The 18,885-nt window shown below is 44.5% G+C and overlaps 1 protein-coding gene across 3 annotated transcripts; it reads right to left on the reverse strand.

The window, feature by feature from the left end:
- Positions 1-1,197: 1,197 nt before the first annotated feature.
- CRK (CRK proto-oncogene, adaptor protein) lies at positions 1,198-18,321 on the reverse strand. 3 transcript variants are annotated; one of them, XM_072138155.1, is made up of 3 exons: positions 18,261-18,321; positions 13,451-13,983; positions 1,198-8,925 (listed from the first exon to the last, which is right to left on the reverse strand). In XM_072138155.1, the coding sequence occupies exons 1-3, from the start codon at positions 18,304-18,306 to the stop codon at positions 8,788-8,790; spliced, it is 717 nt and encodes a 238-aa protein (XP_071994256.1). In that variant the 5' UTR covers positions 18,307-18,321; the 3' UTR covers positions 1,198-8,787. The 3 variants fall into 3 exon arrangements, with proteins under 3 accessions (XP_071994256.1, XP_071994255.1, XP_071994258.1); XM_072138154.1 differs by lacking the exon at positions 18,261-18,321 and adding an exon at positions 17,902-18,254; XM_072138157.1 differs by lacking the exon at positions 18,261-18,321 and adding an exon at positions 17,902-18,254 and having other exon boundaries at positions 8,792-8,925; positions 13,621-13,983.
- Between the last annotated feature and the right edge of the window lie 564 nt (positions 18,322-18,885).

An 18,885-nucleotide genomic window follows, 5' to 3' on the forward strand; every position in this document is an offset into this window, starting at 1 on the left:
TAAGCACACAGCTAAAATAAAGCAGTGGCTTCAGAGCAATTCTGTGACCATTCACGACTGGCCTAGCCAGAGCCCTGACCTACACCCAATGATGTATTGCACACGCATTGGCTGACACCGCCTTTAAGATCCCATCACAGACGCCTATTGGTCCCAATCAGACCTCAGGGCTGCCATTACAGCGATCGGCAGGGAAGTGACCCCCAGCAGGCAAGTTAAATACTTGCAATCAGAGTTTGCTCTGACTTTGGGTGTTAAACAGGGGTGTCAGCTGTTAGTTACAGCCGGCACCCCATGTTTTATGATATTTCAGAGTGCCAAGAGGTTAAGTACATTTTTTGATAGACCTTTGCTTTTAATAAATATTCATTAAGAGACAGGTTGGTGCATAATAAATGTAAATTCATACAAATCAGAGCAGCATGTTTGCAATTGGATGACCTGAAGCATGTGCTGAGTCGCAAGTTTGTGGCACAAGTCAAGGTCCTCTTTTCTCGCACTAGTGCTCTTCCCAACAAGCCTCCTCTTGTCCTGTATGGTTTCTCATGGTTTCCAGAAAACATGGCAAATGGACAGCATTCAGAGGGGCAAGGTAAAGCCTATGCAAGCAGCTTAACACCTGCAGATATCCAATTACTCTGATTTAGCCAACTTGGTTAATTCCTACCCCAATGTTTTGTTCCCATAATCTTCGATGTTTTTGCTCTCTATAACCTCTCTGATACCTGAGCTAGGCCATGTCAACTTTTCAGAGAAGTCAGAAAACTACCTAAAATTGGTCCAAAACCCTCAATAAATGTGGCACACAACATTCTGGCGCAGACCAATGTATACATCTCCCCTACTGTGTTAATAGTTTTGATCCAGGGTTTTAGTGTCATATTTGGGTAAGGAGGTAGTCCTTAGTATGGACCAGTGAACTTTAGCACCATAGGGCTTTTTTTTCTTTTGCTTTCCTCTGGATAAGTACTGTATGATTTATACGTTGGACTTTCAGGACAGACTTTTTTTTTCCAACTGTGATCATCTTTGACTTTGTGAACATCCTGTTTTTGGAACTTCATAACCAAGGCGGTTACAGAAAATATGGTAAAAAAAAAAAAATTAACCCATTACATTCACACCTGGTCATGGCGTACAAGACAAAACCACGAAATGACTAAAAAGGCTGTAAAAAATATACATGTACACAAATAAAGATTTCTCAATATCTTTATTTACTAAGCATATTATGAATATACATACATGCTATAAAAAGTTCTGTACTGGTGGAAAAAAAAGTGTATAGTGTTAATATACAATGGCACATTTGACATATTTTACTTCACATTGCCTCTTCCAATTAACACAACAAAATATTAGAGATGCAAGGCTTTTCTTTATCATGATTAGAACAGGGGGAGAAGGGAGTTAACTTTACAGAGAATACACTTCAGACACTTTATAGCAATAACATATTAGTGATAACACCGGGAGTACTGAAATTTACTCAGCAGCTAAGGTTGAACCACTTAAATAACACCTTGTAAAAACAATAAACCATATTAGGTCAGAGATTTAATTGATCAAATATTGTGGAAATCAGTTTGTCATTTCAGTTTCTTCCATGTCCTCTCCTAGACCATCATGTCCCACACAGCTCGGCTACCAGGAACAGCTAGCCTACAAGTAAGAGCATTAAATGCTTAAGTGATTAAAAAAAGATCAACAATAGAGTGTCTGTTAAATAATACATAAGGTATTCTTCCCGACATCGCACAATGTATTGCTTTACAAGGCTGGCACACTTTCCTCTCTTCGAGGTCGGATAGGAAGAAGTAAAAAAAAAAAAAACGAGAATGTCATTAAGTAAAATGGTAACTATTAGAGCTGAACTTGTACGAGAAGGTTACAACACTCTCTCCAGGGTGGCAAACTGTGCCAAAGGCAGGGATCCAAATTGTTGTATTTTTTACTGCCAAGTTTGTAAGAAGGGGTGGGCAAAAACATTGAAAGTGTTGAGGCCAAGTATGTCAAAACTATTCAAAAAAATATCAATAAGCCTGGCCTAAACTATAGAGCTCATCGAGCTCGAACTTTGTACTGACCAACTAAGAGTAAATCTATCATCAACTTCAAGCATGATAATCCAGGGGCATTTACATATGGATCCAAATCACTGATTGTGGCAATCTTCATATATTTGTTATCCATGGCCTCTATCTAAAATCAACTTTTAAAATGCTGCTAATGAGCTAGAAGGGCGTTACCAGAGACCCTCCACACTCACCCTCCTCCCTCAGCCTGCTACAATCACACCCGGTGGAAGGGGAAGTGCTCCTGCAAAATGTAACAGCTTGTAAATCTACAGCATGGAGGGGCTCTGGTAACCATAGCCGCCCTTTTGGCTCATTAGTATAATTACCAGCGTCAGTGCCTGGATCAATGAGTAAGTGTCCAAGGTTTATCATGGTAAATTTTGATGGTACATTATTCTTAAATCTGCCTTTGACTTGGCAAAAGATGGTAAAGGGACAACACAGTCACTGCCACCTAACCTCCATTGAAATAAAGTATGACAGCTCAAAAATGTTTTCACAGTTACACTTAAAACATACTCTATTGGTGAAATCTGTCCCTTACTGAGCACGAGGTAAAATGATAAGTGTATTAGGTCATGGTCAATTTGGAAAAATCTGAGAGCTAATCTCCTTGGCATCAAATATAAAAACATGAAGAATAAGGGTACGATTACACGGCTCTGTTATGTGGTCATCGTGGGCAGCACGGTGGTTTAGTGGTTAGCATTACAGCCTTGCAACACTGGGGACCTGGGTTCAAGTCCCAGGGTCAACATCTGAAAAGAGTTTGTATGTTCTCTCCGTGTGTTTCCTCCGGGGAACTACAAAACATACTGGTTGGGTGATAAGATCGTGAGCCCCATTGGGGACAGGGACGACTTGGCAAACTCTGTGCAGCACTGCCTAATCTGTGTGCGCTACATAAAGAAAGACCGCTTCTTTTAATGGTGGTTTTACAGCCTATGCTACTAAGTTAGTGATAAACTTAGTTTTCCAATAATTCATAACTACTTGTTATGAGTTAAAGGAAACTTACCATCAGAAATCTACCTATTACGCTAGATCTGGTGGTAGGAGGCTGGTAACATGCCAAGCCCCAGTCTTTCCCTAATCCTATAATACTTACTAAACTAAACTTGAATATGCTAATTATCAGCAGAGGCTACCAGGGCGGGGAGTAACCTCTCCAGGCAGTGGAAGCAAATACTACTCCATGCTCCAGTAGCTCCTGCCGATAATTAGCGAGATAAAGTGTAGTTTAGGAAGTATTTTAGCATTAGATAATTAGATTAGGGCTTAGCATGTAACCAGCCACCCACCAAGAGATCCACCTTAATAGGTAGATTTCTGCCGCACCATGACCACAATAAAATGGAACCATGTAATTGTACTCAAATTGAAAATACTACAGCACATTCTCTCCTAAAACGTTTGGCCCCAATACAAAAACAGGCTGCCATGGGCAACTGGAACACTTCTGGTCAACCCCCCCTTTCCCCATTGAGCCTACTAGGATATTTTTCAAAGACTGAGAAATCAGGCACAAAAGTTACCATTCTGGATAAACACACAACTTTAAGGCTTATATGAAAAAAGCACCCTAACTAGAAAACTGTATCCGCTGCTGAAGTAAAGCCTGTGCAGAAATCTAGTTTTAAGGCAGTGATCATACATTAAAAACTTGGAATAAAAGACCTGAGAAGAGGTTTAGACACATCCATCCACTGACGCCATCACGTATTGGTATTCAATGCTATAGCGCACGTTCTGTGAACCTTCTAGAATCATGCTGGGATTTATTTGGAAGACATTATCAGAGTGGAGGACAAGTCTCATTAAAACCACAAGTGTACTGTGCAGGACATACGGCTTCACACCCAAAGCTTCAGTACTAGAGCTGCGTTACATCACTAGTACAGGCTACACGCATATAACCTTGGCATAAAACACAGAACAATTCAGCAACCGGTAACCAAATGTAATTGTATAAAAGAAACTTTACAAATACAGAAAATTATCAAGAGTGGTCATAAATGAATACAAAAACCTCAAATTCTCTACAAATGGCTCATATCATTGTGCACTTGTCTGCTACATTTGTTATCTACCATCTACTGAAATATGGCGCCCATGGATGTCAGAAAACTAAACCTGGCGGTAGGTGTATTTACCAAATTGGGGAGTTTATATGCCAGAGCTAGGCCATTCTTCTAATGAGACTTAACAGGGTATAGTGGTGGTCACTAGAGCTCCTCTGTGTTAGATTTACAGGCTGTTACACTGCGCAAGATCACTTCCCGCGCGCCTTGCTTCTGTGTGCCGAAACGGTCTCTGCTGAAATGAGGTTACAGCAGGAAGAGGGAGGGGGGGAGACACTCCTACAGAGTAACAGCCTGTGAAGCTACATCGTGGTAGTTTTCTGCTAACAGTATAGGCTTATTAGCATGATTGTAAAAGTTGATTTTAGAAGGAGGGAGGCCATGGATAACCAATATAAAAATACCAAAGTCTCAGTGCCTGAATTTATAAGTATAAGTGGTTTATCATGCTTGATTTTTATGGTAGATTTCCTTTAATAAAATCACCAATCGTGACCATTCAGTAAAGTTTTGGGAAAATAGTGCAGATTTAGCAGGAAAGGCAGTTGTGATTAAACTTGTTGTATTCACATAGAAACCAATGTAGGAAGAATTTGGTCCAAATATAAAATAATATGAGATTTTAAAAAAAATTCTAAAATGTGGGTTAAAGCACTTGTAGTAGATGGTCACAGCTGCAGTTAATAGGAACACTGCATAACACTAAACAGGAATCCACCAGCATGTTATAGAGCAGGTAAACCTGAACATACAGAACTTACCTTGTATATAACATTGTGCAATGTTTTTGCTTTCGATTATCCTACATTCTGAAGGGCTATATTGCTGCAGTTATTTTTGGAAGCCCACAAAAACAAATGGAGTCAAACGTAAAAAAAATCTCAGTGAACTTCCATATACAGTTTCTCTCTTTACAATCTATTCTAGATATCGGCTGCAAAATCTGAAAAAACAGCACATCTTTTGGTAAATGGGAATGCTCAGCTGTTGCAACTTTATATACAGTCTAGGTACACAGAAGCTGCTCATTTCAGACTGGATGCAACTGCAGCAAAGACTGCTGAAAAATGTATAATAAGAGACTGAGTATTGATTACTCTTAAATCAATCAGGTGAGTTCAGCACCAGACAACTGAAATGATAAACTGTGGTCCCTGCAAAAACCGTAACATACAGAAGAGAACACTCAGCAGTGTCTGGGGTAGGTTACTGTACAACCTCCAATGTCTCTGAATTGGAGCCGTCCTGCAGTAACGTATCCAGACGCATGCACAGTATACAAAGCCGTCTACTTCAGGCTGCGTACAGGGAGGTCACCAATATCCAAGGATAGATCAGTAATAGAGATGTAGTAATAGATCTGCATACCGGCTTAAATAAATAGGGAATAAAGAAAAACACACAAGAAGATAACAATGTTTGGTTAGTTATTTTCTCTGTTGACAGAAGCACCAGTTTATTTCAGATATATACAATAGTGTTCTACAATAAAAGTTAGTGTTTGCCATCTCTAATAGTTGGAGCAATACGTATTGTGATTTGGTGTTACAGGGGGAAGGGGAAAAAAAACATACCTAAACATTCAGCATCAGACAGGAGAGACTTTCTAAGACGCTAGATTATGTTACATCAATAGTTTTATAACTTACATTGCATTAGATGGAAGAACATGCGCTCAGTATGCAATAGTCATAACCTGCTATCCATACGTCCTATAAAACATTCAATGTACATCTCTGGAAACTATGTATACATAGAGGTTTCATAGCTATAAATAATCCGAGGCTGGGCATGTCAATCTGGGTTGTTTGTGTAGCCTATGAAGGTTGTTATTGCTGGGCTCCCAGAGATGTAGCCCAATAGCCGCCATACTCTACCCTTGTCCCTCAGAGCCATGTATTAGGGAAGACAAAATGAAATTACAGCATATTCACAAAATAGATCAGTGCCATTAACTTTAAGGCAAACTTATCAATTTTGCTGAGGAAAGTGCAGCAAAATGGTCCCGCGATGAGGAACTTGAAATGTAATAGGAAAGTATCACCAAATAAAGGAAGAACCACTAAAAGGGGTTGTACAGGATAAGAAGATGTGGCGTCTTTCTTCCATAAACAGCCCCATATAGGTTATGTCTCGTATCGTAGCTCAGCTCTAATGAGACTGCAATATACCACTACTACATGCGGATGTTGCTTTGGGAAGAAAGCTTTTAATCCTGTACAACTACATTAACATAAAATCAAATATGACCAACGTCAATGAGGAACGCCATAACCGTGCAAGACTGGCAGCCCGGAAGGCACAAAATGAAGATTACTGCCGGAAGAACGGCACATTATCAGATTATTGGAGGACTACACATGTGTCCTGAACACATAATACAACAAATGGCAGTGTCATATCTGGCACATAGGACTGAACAGAACATGAAACTTATAATGGCACAAAGTCTGGGTGCAGACAGGTAACCAACACACAACTCAAAAATCTTTAGCTTCTTGTCTATTGAGGTCTATAGAGGTTCTTATTGCCAATGCGCCCCTAGAGCGCTCTAGTTGGCTCCATAAGTCAATACTAATCTGCCCACTCTCCTGGTACATTATGGGAGGCAGATATAGGTGGGACTTGGAACCCCCTGTGGTTCTGTGCTGGATTCATCTGAATTAAACGACACAATATATATACTAGTCAGAATAAAAAATTCCTTACACTCATGGTAAATGTGAATCCTAAAGGAAAAAAACAAATCTACATAAAGTTTCATCTAAATGCCTCATTAAAAAGAGCTTAGATAAAAGCATGGAAGCCATTCAGGAAGGACTTTAAAAAACAAACAATACATTGAGGTTTTATGTCCAAGCAATAGAGGTGCAGACATACCACAGTGATTCAGTTATCCTTTCACCCCCTCTTATTAAATTGTCTTTATTTTAGTAGTTTCTACATATCAACATAAAATACATCATTTCCATATTTAACAATTGTTAGTGTACGCTTACTAGTTCCCCATATAAAATAATACCTCGAAAAGAAGCTTAGGCAGGGAACGTGCTAGAGGCCAAATTTTTAAGTGGGGGTGGGGATCAGTTATATCGTCGGGCCAGTTCACATCTGCGTTTTCCGTCGTCTCTTTCAGGGTGCGGCCACATGTAGCGTTTGTATCAAGTTTATAAACGCAATGAAAATACCAAGGGTGGTTGCACCCACAATTATTTTGCCAAAAAACGAGGAGTGGTTTAACACACAGAATAGGTGCAAATCTTTCCAATATACCTTACCTGTGAAAGGAGTTGCACCTGTTTTGCCTCACATGGTTTTTGGTTCAAAATAACTGACAGAAATAACTCAAGATCTCAGGGGTGTGTAATGGCTCTTAATAAACAAAAAATTAAAAAAATATTGTTGGCAACAAAAGATGCAAAGTTCCAAAATTTGAGGCACGTCATGGAAGTATGCCATCCATACAGTAATGCAAGTATTCAAGAAGCCACTTTTAAACTTTTCAGCTATTTTCAGTATAGAGGATACGTGTCTGAATACCTGAATACTAGGAATTAACAACTCGGACCCCCATCAATGAAGAGAGCTGGTCACACATCGCTCTTCAATGCTACACAACTTAACCCGGTTTCCCAATTTGGTCTTACCAACACGCTGCATGCACTTGTATGATTTACCAGCCAAAAACTAGAATCTCGAATTCAGTTCAGTTATTCTAGATTTGTTCCAGTAAATCCCACAGTGCACAGAACAAGTTTGTCAGACCAAACTTTGTTGTGGGCAACTAGATTAAAGGCACTTGTCTCCAGCGTTCCAATAAAGATGAATGCAGCAGCATTATGCATGCTCAATTCATGACTGATGGGGGTCCCACTAGTTAACCCACAACGATCAGAAACATATCACCTATATCATGGACAGCCAATAAGTATTTAACTTGATACAACCCCTTTAAGTCAAGCACTTGGAGGTGGAGTAATAAACAAGCACTTAGTAATAAACAGTCACAAAGGAAAGGAAGATGAAGGTGTTGGTCCAGGCTGGAAACAAATGGACTGAAACCCACAGCTCAGACCTTATAAAACTAAAGCAATAATACTGGGAACAGCTGAAGGGAAAGTGGGCTGCTCTTTATAAAAATGTTAACACCTACATTGGCTTATTAGCCCCGATTGACACAATGGTTGGGACCCCTTTTGAGAAACAGGGTTTACCCGAAGGTAACATACTCAAGAGTCAGTAATGTAAAAATTGGTGATGTCCAACCTGGAAAATATCATAGAATGATTAAGGAAGATACAACAAAGGCCCCATCAAAAAGTCTTTTGTTCAGATAAAATTCCTTGCTACAAGCACTCGTGCAGTTCACTGCATCTGCAGGTTATTAGATATTGCTGTTGGATGTCACTTATTCTCTGCCTACTTTCAAGACACAATCCGAGCTCGTACCCTGACTCTGCCAAATCTCATAGGAACTGAATGATTGCAATTGTAAAGGATTCGGGGATATTACTACTTTCATTGGCTAAATATCTTGAAACCTGTGGAAGGCAGTCTAAAATGGCAGATGGAAAAAGAGGGAAACAGAGCAAGATTGTTCATGTTTTAGGAACGGCTCCAGGTCACACTCAGCTGAAGTCTTCATCTGGGTTCTGTTGATCCAGCAGACGCACATGTGTAAAAGGAAAATGACCATATTTTCCATTGCATTCTCCTTCCCATTGACCACTGACGTTAATCTTTGTTACTTTTACTAGGTCACCAACCTGGAGAAGAAAAAAACAAAAAAAAAAAAAAAAAAAAAAAGACATATTAGTCCTTGTAAAAATTAATGAGATGCAAAAACTTACAAAAGGTGAAATACAGGTAAGGGCTAAAACAGACTCTGGTCAGTCACTTATTCCCAAAACTGTGTGCTAGATGGATTTCACAGAACCATCATAGTGCGTCATCGTGATATGATAAATGGAGTCGCTTGCAGTCATGATAGTTTGGCGCTGCTGTTCTGTGAAAGGGTAGAAGGGACTCCATGAAACAAATCACTATGATGCTCAGAGGCTCCTCCTCCACACTGTGGTCGGTCCATGAAATCTAACCAGCATATGATATGGGATGCAGACTGACCATGGTTGTCTGCATGAGCCCTTATAGCGATAAAAGGCAGCAGAATCTAGTTGTGCGCTCAGTCTATTATAACAATCAAAGATACAACCATTAGGAATAGAAAGTCATTTAAAGGTCATTAATACTTTCACAAAAATTGTCACAATAAGGTTTTACTACAAGTCAAAATGAAGCTAGTTGAGGGATTTGTTCCTGCATACCCACAATGCCATCATTCACTGGCCAGCCGGGAGAATCTTCCACCTAAGGCTGAATTCACACAATGTATTCACACGGGTATACTACTCGGCTCCGCCCCTCTCCATAGTGATGTATGGCGCACACTCGCCGTATTCCGTCCAAATGTAGGACGTGCCGTATCTTTCTAGGGGATACGGGACGCTGCGGCTCTGTGAGGCCACTGCGGTGTATGGGGGCCGTATGTACGTTCCCCCATAGGTTCGTGTCAATGTAGCCTAACAGAGGCATGGGAGAGTTATAATAATTGATGCTCCACTATTGTTGCAGGGAAGTCTTTAATGCTATTAAATAAACAGTTTGATAATAACTGAGGTAACAGATGCTTAAACTTTTGAGTCAGTTTAAGGCTGTTTGCACACATCAGGGCTAAGGCACCGCTGCTTTCCTTTCTCAACAGGGAAAAATGCACCTGCACCATCTTCCCCTCCCCCATATGGTATGCAATAAGTCTATCAAAATAATGAACTTATTGCCCATTAAAATGCATGGTACGGTACGGGTTGCACACAACAGTTTTCACACATTCGTGTGAAAACAACCCAAAGCAAAAAGGACAAACCTCCTTGATTTCTGCATCTTTGAAGTCAGCTCCTAAGCTAAATACACAAGAATTATACTTGTATGCACTGCAGTTCATAGACTATGTATTAGGGATTTAATTGCACAATCCCTTTGTTCTAATGATAGGCCACTGCCAGAGGGAATCATAGCATGGAGTTTAGGCAGAGATGTCTAGTGTAACTAATACATCGACTGTATACAGAGTCATGTACAAAACTCAGACATTTACACTTAATAACAATTTTGAAAAGACAACAAACTTGTTCCATGACAGAGGTCCTTCAGCAGTAGACAACTGTAGGCAAGTGAATGCCCTACTGTATTATCAGTTTCTATATAAGAGGCCACATTCATCTAAAAATGCTTATTTTGTAGCATACTATTTCAAAAATTGAAAAAACTTATGGCATTGGAGTATTTACAGCACCTATGCAAAGTAATAGACTACAAACCTAATAGCACTAGCCTGCTTTGTTGTTTGTCACATACTAAAAACACAATATTTGTGTTTAGTCACAAATTTACAACATTTTAAAAAGCACAGTGTGACGTATATACACATCCTTCAGTCTCCATTTACTTCCTTGCATGCTCTTTATAGGGCATCTACCACCAGGATCAAGGATAGCCAAGCACACTGACTGGTGTGTACCCCCACTGGCAGGATCCACTCTTCTGTAAGCTTCCTACTCCCTCCTCCTTAACACCTATGGAGCCAGGCGTCCCTCAGGCTCATTTGCATAGTTTTACAAGCTTTTTTTTGTATAAACAAGGGCATAAGAAGCTAAAACAAGAGCAGATCCTGCCAGAGGGGACACCCATCAGCATGTCAGTGTCAGTCAATCCTTCATCCTGGTGGTAGATGTCATTTAACTGCTGCCCCCAATCACTAGCTTTAGTGGTAATCCCTGCAAGTAGAAAATTAGTGACTACCTGCAGCAGTCCCAGGACAGGAGACCAGCCTTAGGCGTTGTAAATTTACAGTTTCTAAACCTCACCCTTATTCCAGCCACAAGCTCAGCCCCTCAAATTTAACACCCCTCACAAATCTCCTATTGGGGAAGGCCTGTACTCCACAGTCCTTGGCTTTGAAGCAGTCAGCCACAACGTGAATGTGAAGGGGACTTCGAAGGACTGTAGAAAAATGTCAGATTTTTTTTTTGCTTTTAAAAGTTTTATGATGTGACCTTGTACCAAATGTTCTACAGCTTGGAGGTTTCCCAGGTTATGGGTGTCAATCTAGACATATTAGACTGTTGGGGGTTCAATACCTCAAATCAATTAACTATTTGCAGATGCCAAAACCTATAGAGCAGAGCTCAGCCTTGTAGCTACGTTATATCAATACCTAGAAAGGCAGGACAAACTTTGATGCTTAGTTTAATTGAAGCTGTGACTACACATGACAGTCTTTAGTAACTTGTCTACCTCGGCACTAAAGGGCCACATTGCCTCCTGAGGTCTACAAGGCTATTGTCTGAGTGTGCAAACATAAAACAAGGCTCCAACATCATGACATAGCTTTATTTTGTAACATTTAGACCCTTGGAAAACTATTTTTCAGGAATGTGCCAAACAAGACTTGATGAATCAGAAGATTAGTGAGTAAACACTTTAGGAAACAGCTGGAGCTTTTCACAACTGGAAAAGGGGGTCCAAACTAAGCCATTTCACATGAGGAGACGGCTAATCCCGAGTAGGACACAAGCCAAACCATGTAAGCAGGTTTTAATAAAAATGAAAATCCACCATCGGGGAACTTTATCAGAACATAATGTAGTAAGCTGTCATTGAGCCAGAAGTTCAGCACTAATAACCTGAATACTGGTAATAATGAGATATCAAGAATACACCACCTAGAGATCAAACTATCACCAGACAGCCAACACAAACTCTGCCATACATTTACCTCAGGCCTCCAGATTCCTGCAATATTATTGATATAGAATCAAAATGATGGGAGTTTATTTTCTACCAATTCCTAATCAGACAATCCCAATCATAGGGCACAGAGATGACCATATAACGGGGAGGAGCTGCATACATACTTTTAAAAATTTAAAGCAGTCTACATGTATCTATGGATTCAATTTAATAGAAAAATTTATAGATGGGGGTTTGCCTTTTTACATGTATCTAGTGGTAACAAAATTGTGGCCATAGTCATGAGAGAGTCAGAGACCATGCAGTTCCATTACTGCCGACATCTGTAATGCTCACATTACCACCACATTGGGTCAAATTGGTATCTGTCATTGGGAGCATAACAGAATTATTGTCCACTTAAATGGGTTGTACCAACTTATTCCCTATTAGACAGGATAGGGGATAACAAGGTGCTCAGTCTTCTCCTGCACTCCCTGTTCATTGCAGAAAGGGATTCTCTTTCAAAAATCCATTATCTGGTCAGTAATGCTTGTAAAATTCTGGCTGGTAAGTAAAAACTGTTTTTTGGGTTTTCTTACATTTTCTTTTTAGTTTTTTCCAAGAGCAAAACTAAGTAGGACTACAAATTCAACCTTGATGTGGACGATGGATAACTTCCGAACCGTAGAAAACTCTAAATTAGATCAGCTCCCCAGAATAATCAGACAAGCCCTTAAGGTCTAGAATATTATATACCAGGGCAGAACGGATGTGAAAACCTCCTTTAATCACAAATATAAAACCTGAATGATACCCGGCCAGCAGAAGTGATTCACATACAAACATGAGTCAACATGGAATCTGAGCTTCTGCTTCCACTCAGTTTCCAGTCTTCTTCCAAAGGAATGACTGAAAAGTCCCATTCACATCATGAATATACATGTTGGACTTCCTTCATATAGGCTTCATCAAGTGCTAGACACAATGAAATGCCCTAGCTTAAATGTTCTAATAGAGTAACACTGAATAGTTCTCAGAAAAGCTAGCCAATTGTAATATACAGAAATATAAAGAATAAATCAAGACCACCATCTGATGATTGAGGGAAGTACACAGTGTCTGGCATGCAGCAAAGGAGAATACATGGGTAAAGGACTGTGCAGGCTCAATAGCCATTACCAACAACACTCGTTATAGTTTATAGCAAATGGCAGGCACAGTACCCACGCCCCCTATACTCCGATCCTATATTGATTTGCATAATTTGACTACTAAGCGTCAATTCTTTTATAGCCTTCTTATAAATAACCTAAGTTAGTGGCACAAGTGTTACATGAGTTATTATTTGCACAGTAAAAATCACAATCTTAGGAGCTGCAACCTATAACAATAAGAGAGAGATCTTTCCCCCATAATAGTGGATTTAAAAAAAAAAAGTTTGCACTTGAAAGGAAAATAAAATGTATATTGTTTTCCTTCAGACCTGCACCCATTATATACCTCCAAAGCCAAGGCTGTCTTGTCGTAGGCATTAGGAACTCGCTTCTGGATAACCCTGGCATAAATGGGCCCATTCTGGAGGTTAGGCAGCGGAGTGTTGACACTGGGCTGGGCATAGGGCCCTGGCTCCGGCCCACCCAGTTGCTGCGGATGCGAATTTTCCTGGTTACCTCCAATCAGAGCAGACCCGGCAGTAGAGGGAGGCCTGTACTTTTCCACATAAGGGACAGGTATCATTCCCCGTCTTCCTTCGTTGTCCTCAGCATTCCACCACTGCTCCTCAGGTTTATCCCGGATTCTTAGGATGTCTCCCTTCTTAAATGGAAGATCTTCATCATCATTACCATTAAAGTCAAAGAGAGCCCTGACATACTCTGCTTCCTCTTGTCTCTGGATCACTCCAGGTTGCTTAGATTTGGAAACAGGCTCTATTAAAGTGGTGGTGTCCAGATAATGGATTTTGTAAAACTCCAATAGCGCAGGTAATGATTCAAACTCTTGATCTCCTATCCTGAAGCGGGACTGATTCACACCTGGAAAGAAATCAGAAACCAAATCAGCACATTTTTATTGAATAGTCTTCAAGTGCACACTTCAAGTTACCATACAATACAAAGCTAATTATTTTAGGCTGTTATACCAGTGTACAGCAGCAGAGAAAATATCTGTAAAAGATATACAAATTCTTGGAAAGTGGTTCACTGGTCTAAATCACAGAGGGGCAATGTCCATAATCTCCTTAAGATATATTTGGTATATATATATATATGTTACAATTCGTTCACTGCTGGTTGTGCTAAATTATTTTCCATCAGAATTTGGGGAAATTGTGGAATGTCCTATAATTGTCTGTTCTATTCCAGATTCCTGAGGATGTAGGCTTTTAGTTGGATGCCCTTTTTGCTCATGCTCAGTAGTGAAGATTCTTCACTACACACCAGAGGAGAAGGAATGTCTGCACTTATATTAGAACTGCTGGAGTGATCAGGAAAACTGGATTAAGGATAGTCCAGTGTATGTTCTCTCCGTATACTGCTTTATTTTGTAGTTTGCTTTTCCTCTGAGTTCATGTTTGTAGACGTTAGCTGTTCTGATGGATTCCATACACTATACATAGAATATTAGGGGAAATGATTTTCTATCAAAGTTATAGTTATTGGAATACAAATTTATAGCCATTTTGTTTAACCTAAACAAAAATGTTATTACTGTAAATTTATGACTTAAACATGCTGTGTGTGTTGTAATCGGAGTAAGGGTATTTGAGCCCTCAGGTCTGGTTTACTAACTCCACAGCCCTGATGATGAATTACAGATACCAGGTCTGTGGTGTCGGAGTTGTGATAAAAATGGACTAACTCTACAAATAAATATGTTACAAAAATTAAGTTTCCTTTAAATGTCTATTCTCTTCCTGATCTAAGGATTTATGCCAGGGGTGAACATACTGCTCCTTTCCTGGCTCCTCCTCTCCCCTTCATGTGACACGGTCACTGCTGGTTGAATCGGGACCTAGGGCTGTGCCAGGAAAGGTAGGGGACACAGGGGCAGTACAGTTCAGCTGACAAGTAGAAATAAGCAGACTTGATGCCCGCATTTCGGCTGCCTAACATGAATGTGTGCCAGATTGATGGCTGAACAGCCACTAGCAACTATCTATGATTAGCTAGGCGAGTTCCCCTGCCCAATCATATCCTTGGCTAGCAGTTGGGGGCGTTAATTTGACGGAGCGGCTGTTAGGCCGAATCCGCACATCACACCCACTCATCTACTGACAAGAACTTGCCTCTACTGCTGCTCTGGGAGGATCTGCTCTTTGTCCATACCCTGACATGTACAACAAGTACCAGGTATAGAATGGAGCAGCAGGAAGGTCCCAGGAGCAAAAAGGAGTGTTGCACTTTATGTACATGCTCAGTAGTGAAAATCCTCTACTACATATCAGAGGAATAAGACACTGGGAAGGAATGCCTCCAATCATGTTAGAACTGCTAGAGTGATCAGGAAAACAGGGATGCGGAGTCTGACCATTTTGGTGGAGCTGGAGGTGAAGTTTGGCTTATTGACAGATGCTATTAATTTTTAGCAGAGAAAACCCCCATGTAGACCCAACAAGATGTGGGTTAGAAGATGATATGTATTATTGTATATCCCTATACACACAGGGGGAGATATATTAATGAATCAGTCTTTAGACTAGTGCAGAATACTACTAGACAATTCTCTGCTGCACCAAAATAATCATTGTGCCCGATGCTGGATGATGAATCTGGTGTGGTAAAAGATGTACTTTGCACCTCCTACTAGTTGGTTGGGTTAGCTTAAAAATTAATAATCGTTATTTATATAGCGCCAAATTCTGCAGTGCTTTCGCCACAATATTGAATTTTCTTGCACAACGGCTATTTTATGTCAGGTCAGTCATGGTCCGCCCCTGCCCAATATAGGTCCCCGGCAGCCACGTCCTGCCACTCCCCCCCCCCATAGGCCCCCGGCAGCCACGTCCGCCCCTCTCCCACCCCCCGCTTCGGCCCCCGGCAGCCACGTCCGCCCCTCTCCCACCCCCCGCTTCGGCCCCCGGCAGCCACGTCCGCCCCTCTCCCACCCCCCGCTTCGGCCCCCGGCAGCCACGTCCGCCCCTCTCCCACCCCCCGCTTCGGCCCCCGGCAGCCACGTCCGCCCCTCTCCCACCCCCCGCTTCGGCCCCCGGCAGCCACGTCCGCCCCTCTCCCACCCCCCGCTTCGGCCCCCGGCAGCCACGTCCGCCCCTCTCCCACCCCCCGCTTAGGCCCCCGGCAGCCACGTCCGCCCCTCTCCCACCCCCCGCTTAGGCCCCCGGCAGCCACGTCCGCCCCTCTCCCACCCCCCGCTTAGGCCCCCGGCAGCCACGTCCGCCCCTCTCCCCCCCAGCTTAGGCCACCGGCAGCCACGTCCGCCCCTCTCCCACCCCCCGCTTAGGCCCCCGGCAGCCACGTCCACCACTCCCCCCCCCCCCCAGCTTAGGCCCCCGGCAGCCACGTCCGCCCCTCTCCCACCCCCCGCTTAGGCCCCCGGCAGCCACGTCCGCCCCTCTCCCCCCCAGCTTAGGCCACCGGCAGCCACGTCCGCCCCTCTCCCACCCCCGCTTAGGCCCCCGGCAGCCACGTCCACCACTCCCCCCCCCAGCTTAGGCCCCCGGCAGCCACGTCCGCCCCTCTCCCACCCCCCGCTTAGGCCCCCGGCAGCCACGTCCGCCCCTCTCCCCCCCCAGCTTAGGCCACCGGCAGCCACGTCCGCCCCTCTCCCACCCCCACCCCCCGCTTAGGCCCCCGGCAGCCACGTCCACCACTCCCCCCCCCCAGCTTAGGCCCCCGGCAGCCACGTCCGCCCCTCTCCCACCCCCCGCTTAGGCCCCCGGCAGCCACGTCCGCCCCTCTCCCCCCCCAGCTTAGGCCACCGGCAGCCACGTCCGCCCCTCTCCCACCCCCACCCCCCGCTTAGGCCCCCGGCAGCCACGTCCACCACTCCCCCCCCCCCCCAGCTTAGGCCCCCGGCAGCCACGTCCGCCCCTCTCCCACCCCCCGCTTAGGCCCCCGGCAGCCACGTCCGCCCCTCTCCCACCCCCCGCTTAGGCCCCCGGCAGCCACGTCCGCCCCTCTCCCACCCCCCTGCTTAGGCCCCCGGCAGCCACGTCCGCCCCTCTCCCACCCCCCTGCTTAGGCCCCCGGCAGCCACGTCCTCCCCTCTCCCACCCCCCTGCTTAGGCCCCCGGCAGCCACGTCCGCCACTCCCCCCCCCCCCAGCTTAGGCCCCCGGCAGCCACGTCCGCCCCTCTCCCACCCCCCGCTTAGGCCCCCGGCAGCCACGTCCGCCCCTCTCCCACCCCCCAGCTTAGGCCACCGGCAGCCACGTCCACCCCTACCCCCCCCCCATAGGCCCCCGGCAGCCACGTCCACCCCTATCCCCCCCCCATAGGCCCCCGGCAGCCACGTCTGCCCCTCTCTCTCCCCCCCCCCAATAGGCCCCCGGGAGACACGTCCGTCCCTCTCCCCCCCCCCATAGGCCACCAGCAGAAACGTCCGCCCCCCCATAAGCCCCTCTCCGCCACATCCATACCCTCTCCCAAGTAGCCCCCTCCCCCAATAGGGTCCCACAGCCACGTCCGTCCCCTCCCCGGAGACCCCCGGCAGCCTTGTCCGACCACTCCCCCCATCCCCCAGCAGCCACAAGGCCCCCACCAGCCATGTGCAACCCTCCCCCTCTACAGGGCCCCACATAAGGCTATACATAGGGAACCCATAGGGAGTGAGGGAGGGAGGCTGTGTTTAAAAAAACAAAACAAAGAAGTGGCTGGGATTATAAACTAGGAAACAGGAGACTCAATTTTTAATGCCGCCATGTGAGTACACTCTGAAGGCTCCCACTGAGGCAGTGTCGCCCCTGTCCACCCTCTAGGCCCGGGCCGCACTCACCAGACTGCCGGTTGTTGCTGACGCTATTGATGATGTAATGGGAGACCTTGGAGTTCTCGCTGACGGAGAGCACGTAGTCCCCGGGGATAGTGGCCGAGTCGCGCACCAGGAACACTCCGTGCCGCTGCCCCTGCAGCAGATTCACCGCCTCCTGTCGGTTCTGTCTGCCCCAGTACCAGCTCGCACGGTCTTCAGAATCGAAGTTGCCGGCCATGGCCTCTGCTCGCTCCCCGGTGCTCTTTCCCCGCCTTTCAGGCGCCAACCGACGCCGCCCGGAACAGACACGGCGAACGGGCACTTCTAGCCGATCCCGACCTCACCAAACCCGAAATGGCGGCACAGGAAAGATCTGACCTCACCTTCCGGAAGTGCGTCATCAGCCGGCGCGGGGCCGCGCGCCGCCATCTCACCGGGGTCAGGATTGTGTCTAAATACTTCATAAAGACCCCGGTCTGCGGTACCGGAGCTGTCGGTACCCTGCACCGGGAGAGTATAAGCCTTCCCCCATCATGATAATATTTAGCTGCTTCAAATCGTCTCGTCTACATCCAATTCTTAGGCTTTGTTCACATCAATACTCCATACGTGTTTTAAGATGACCGACTCCTACAGCTTCAAGTTATTCTATTGAATGTAATCGGGACCGTCATTTTGGAAGGCAAAAAAATCATTTTGTGTGCAGGACATTTTTGTTCCTGATGTGCTATGGAAGCGGTAGTTTATTAGTGATGGGTCCAAAGATCCGGCTCTATCGTGTGAGCCCCCTCACCTACCCTTGCCCTGACTGAATAAGCTCATTACGCCCCCTTTAGCCCAATAAATTCGGGTTAAAAGTGAAGAGGTGTGGGCTGACTGTGGGCATATTCACACGATGCGTCGCGTTGTGCGTCACGTTTTTGACGCATTCCACTGGCTTCAGCCTTGATCACATGCTATGGTTACATTGTGTTTCCACTGCATCTGCTAAAACGCAATGTAACCTCA

This window comes from Engystomops pustulosus, chromosome 2, assembly GCF_040894005.1.
Source record: "Engystomops pustulosus chromosome 2, aEngPut4.maternal, whole genome shotgun sequence".
In the NCBI taxonomy this organism is placed as follows: Eukaryota; Metazoa; Chordata; class Amphibia; order Anura; family Leptodactylidae; genus Engystomops; species Engystomops pustulosus.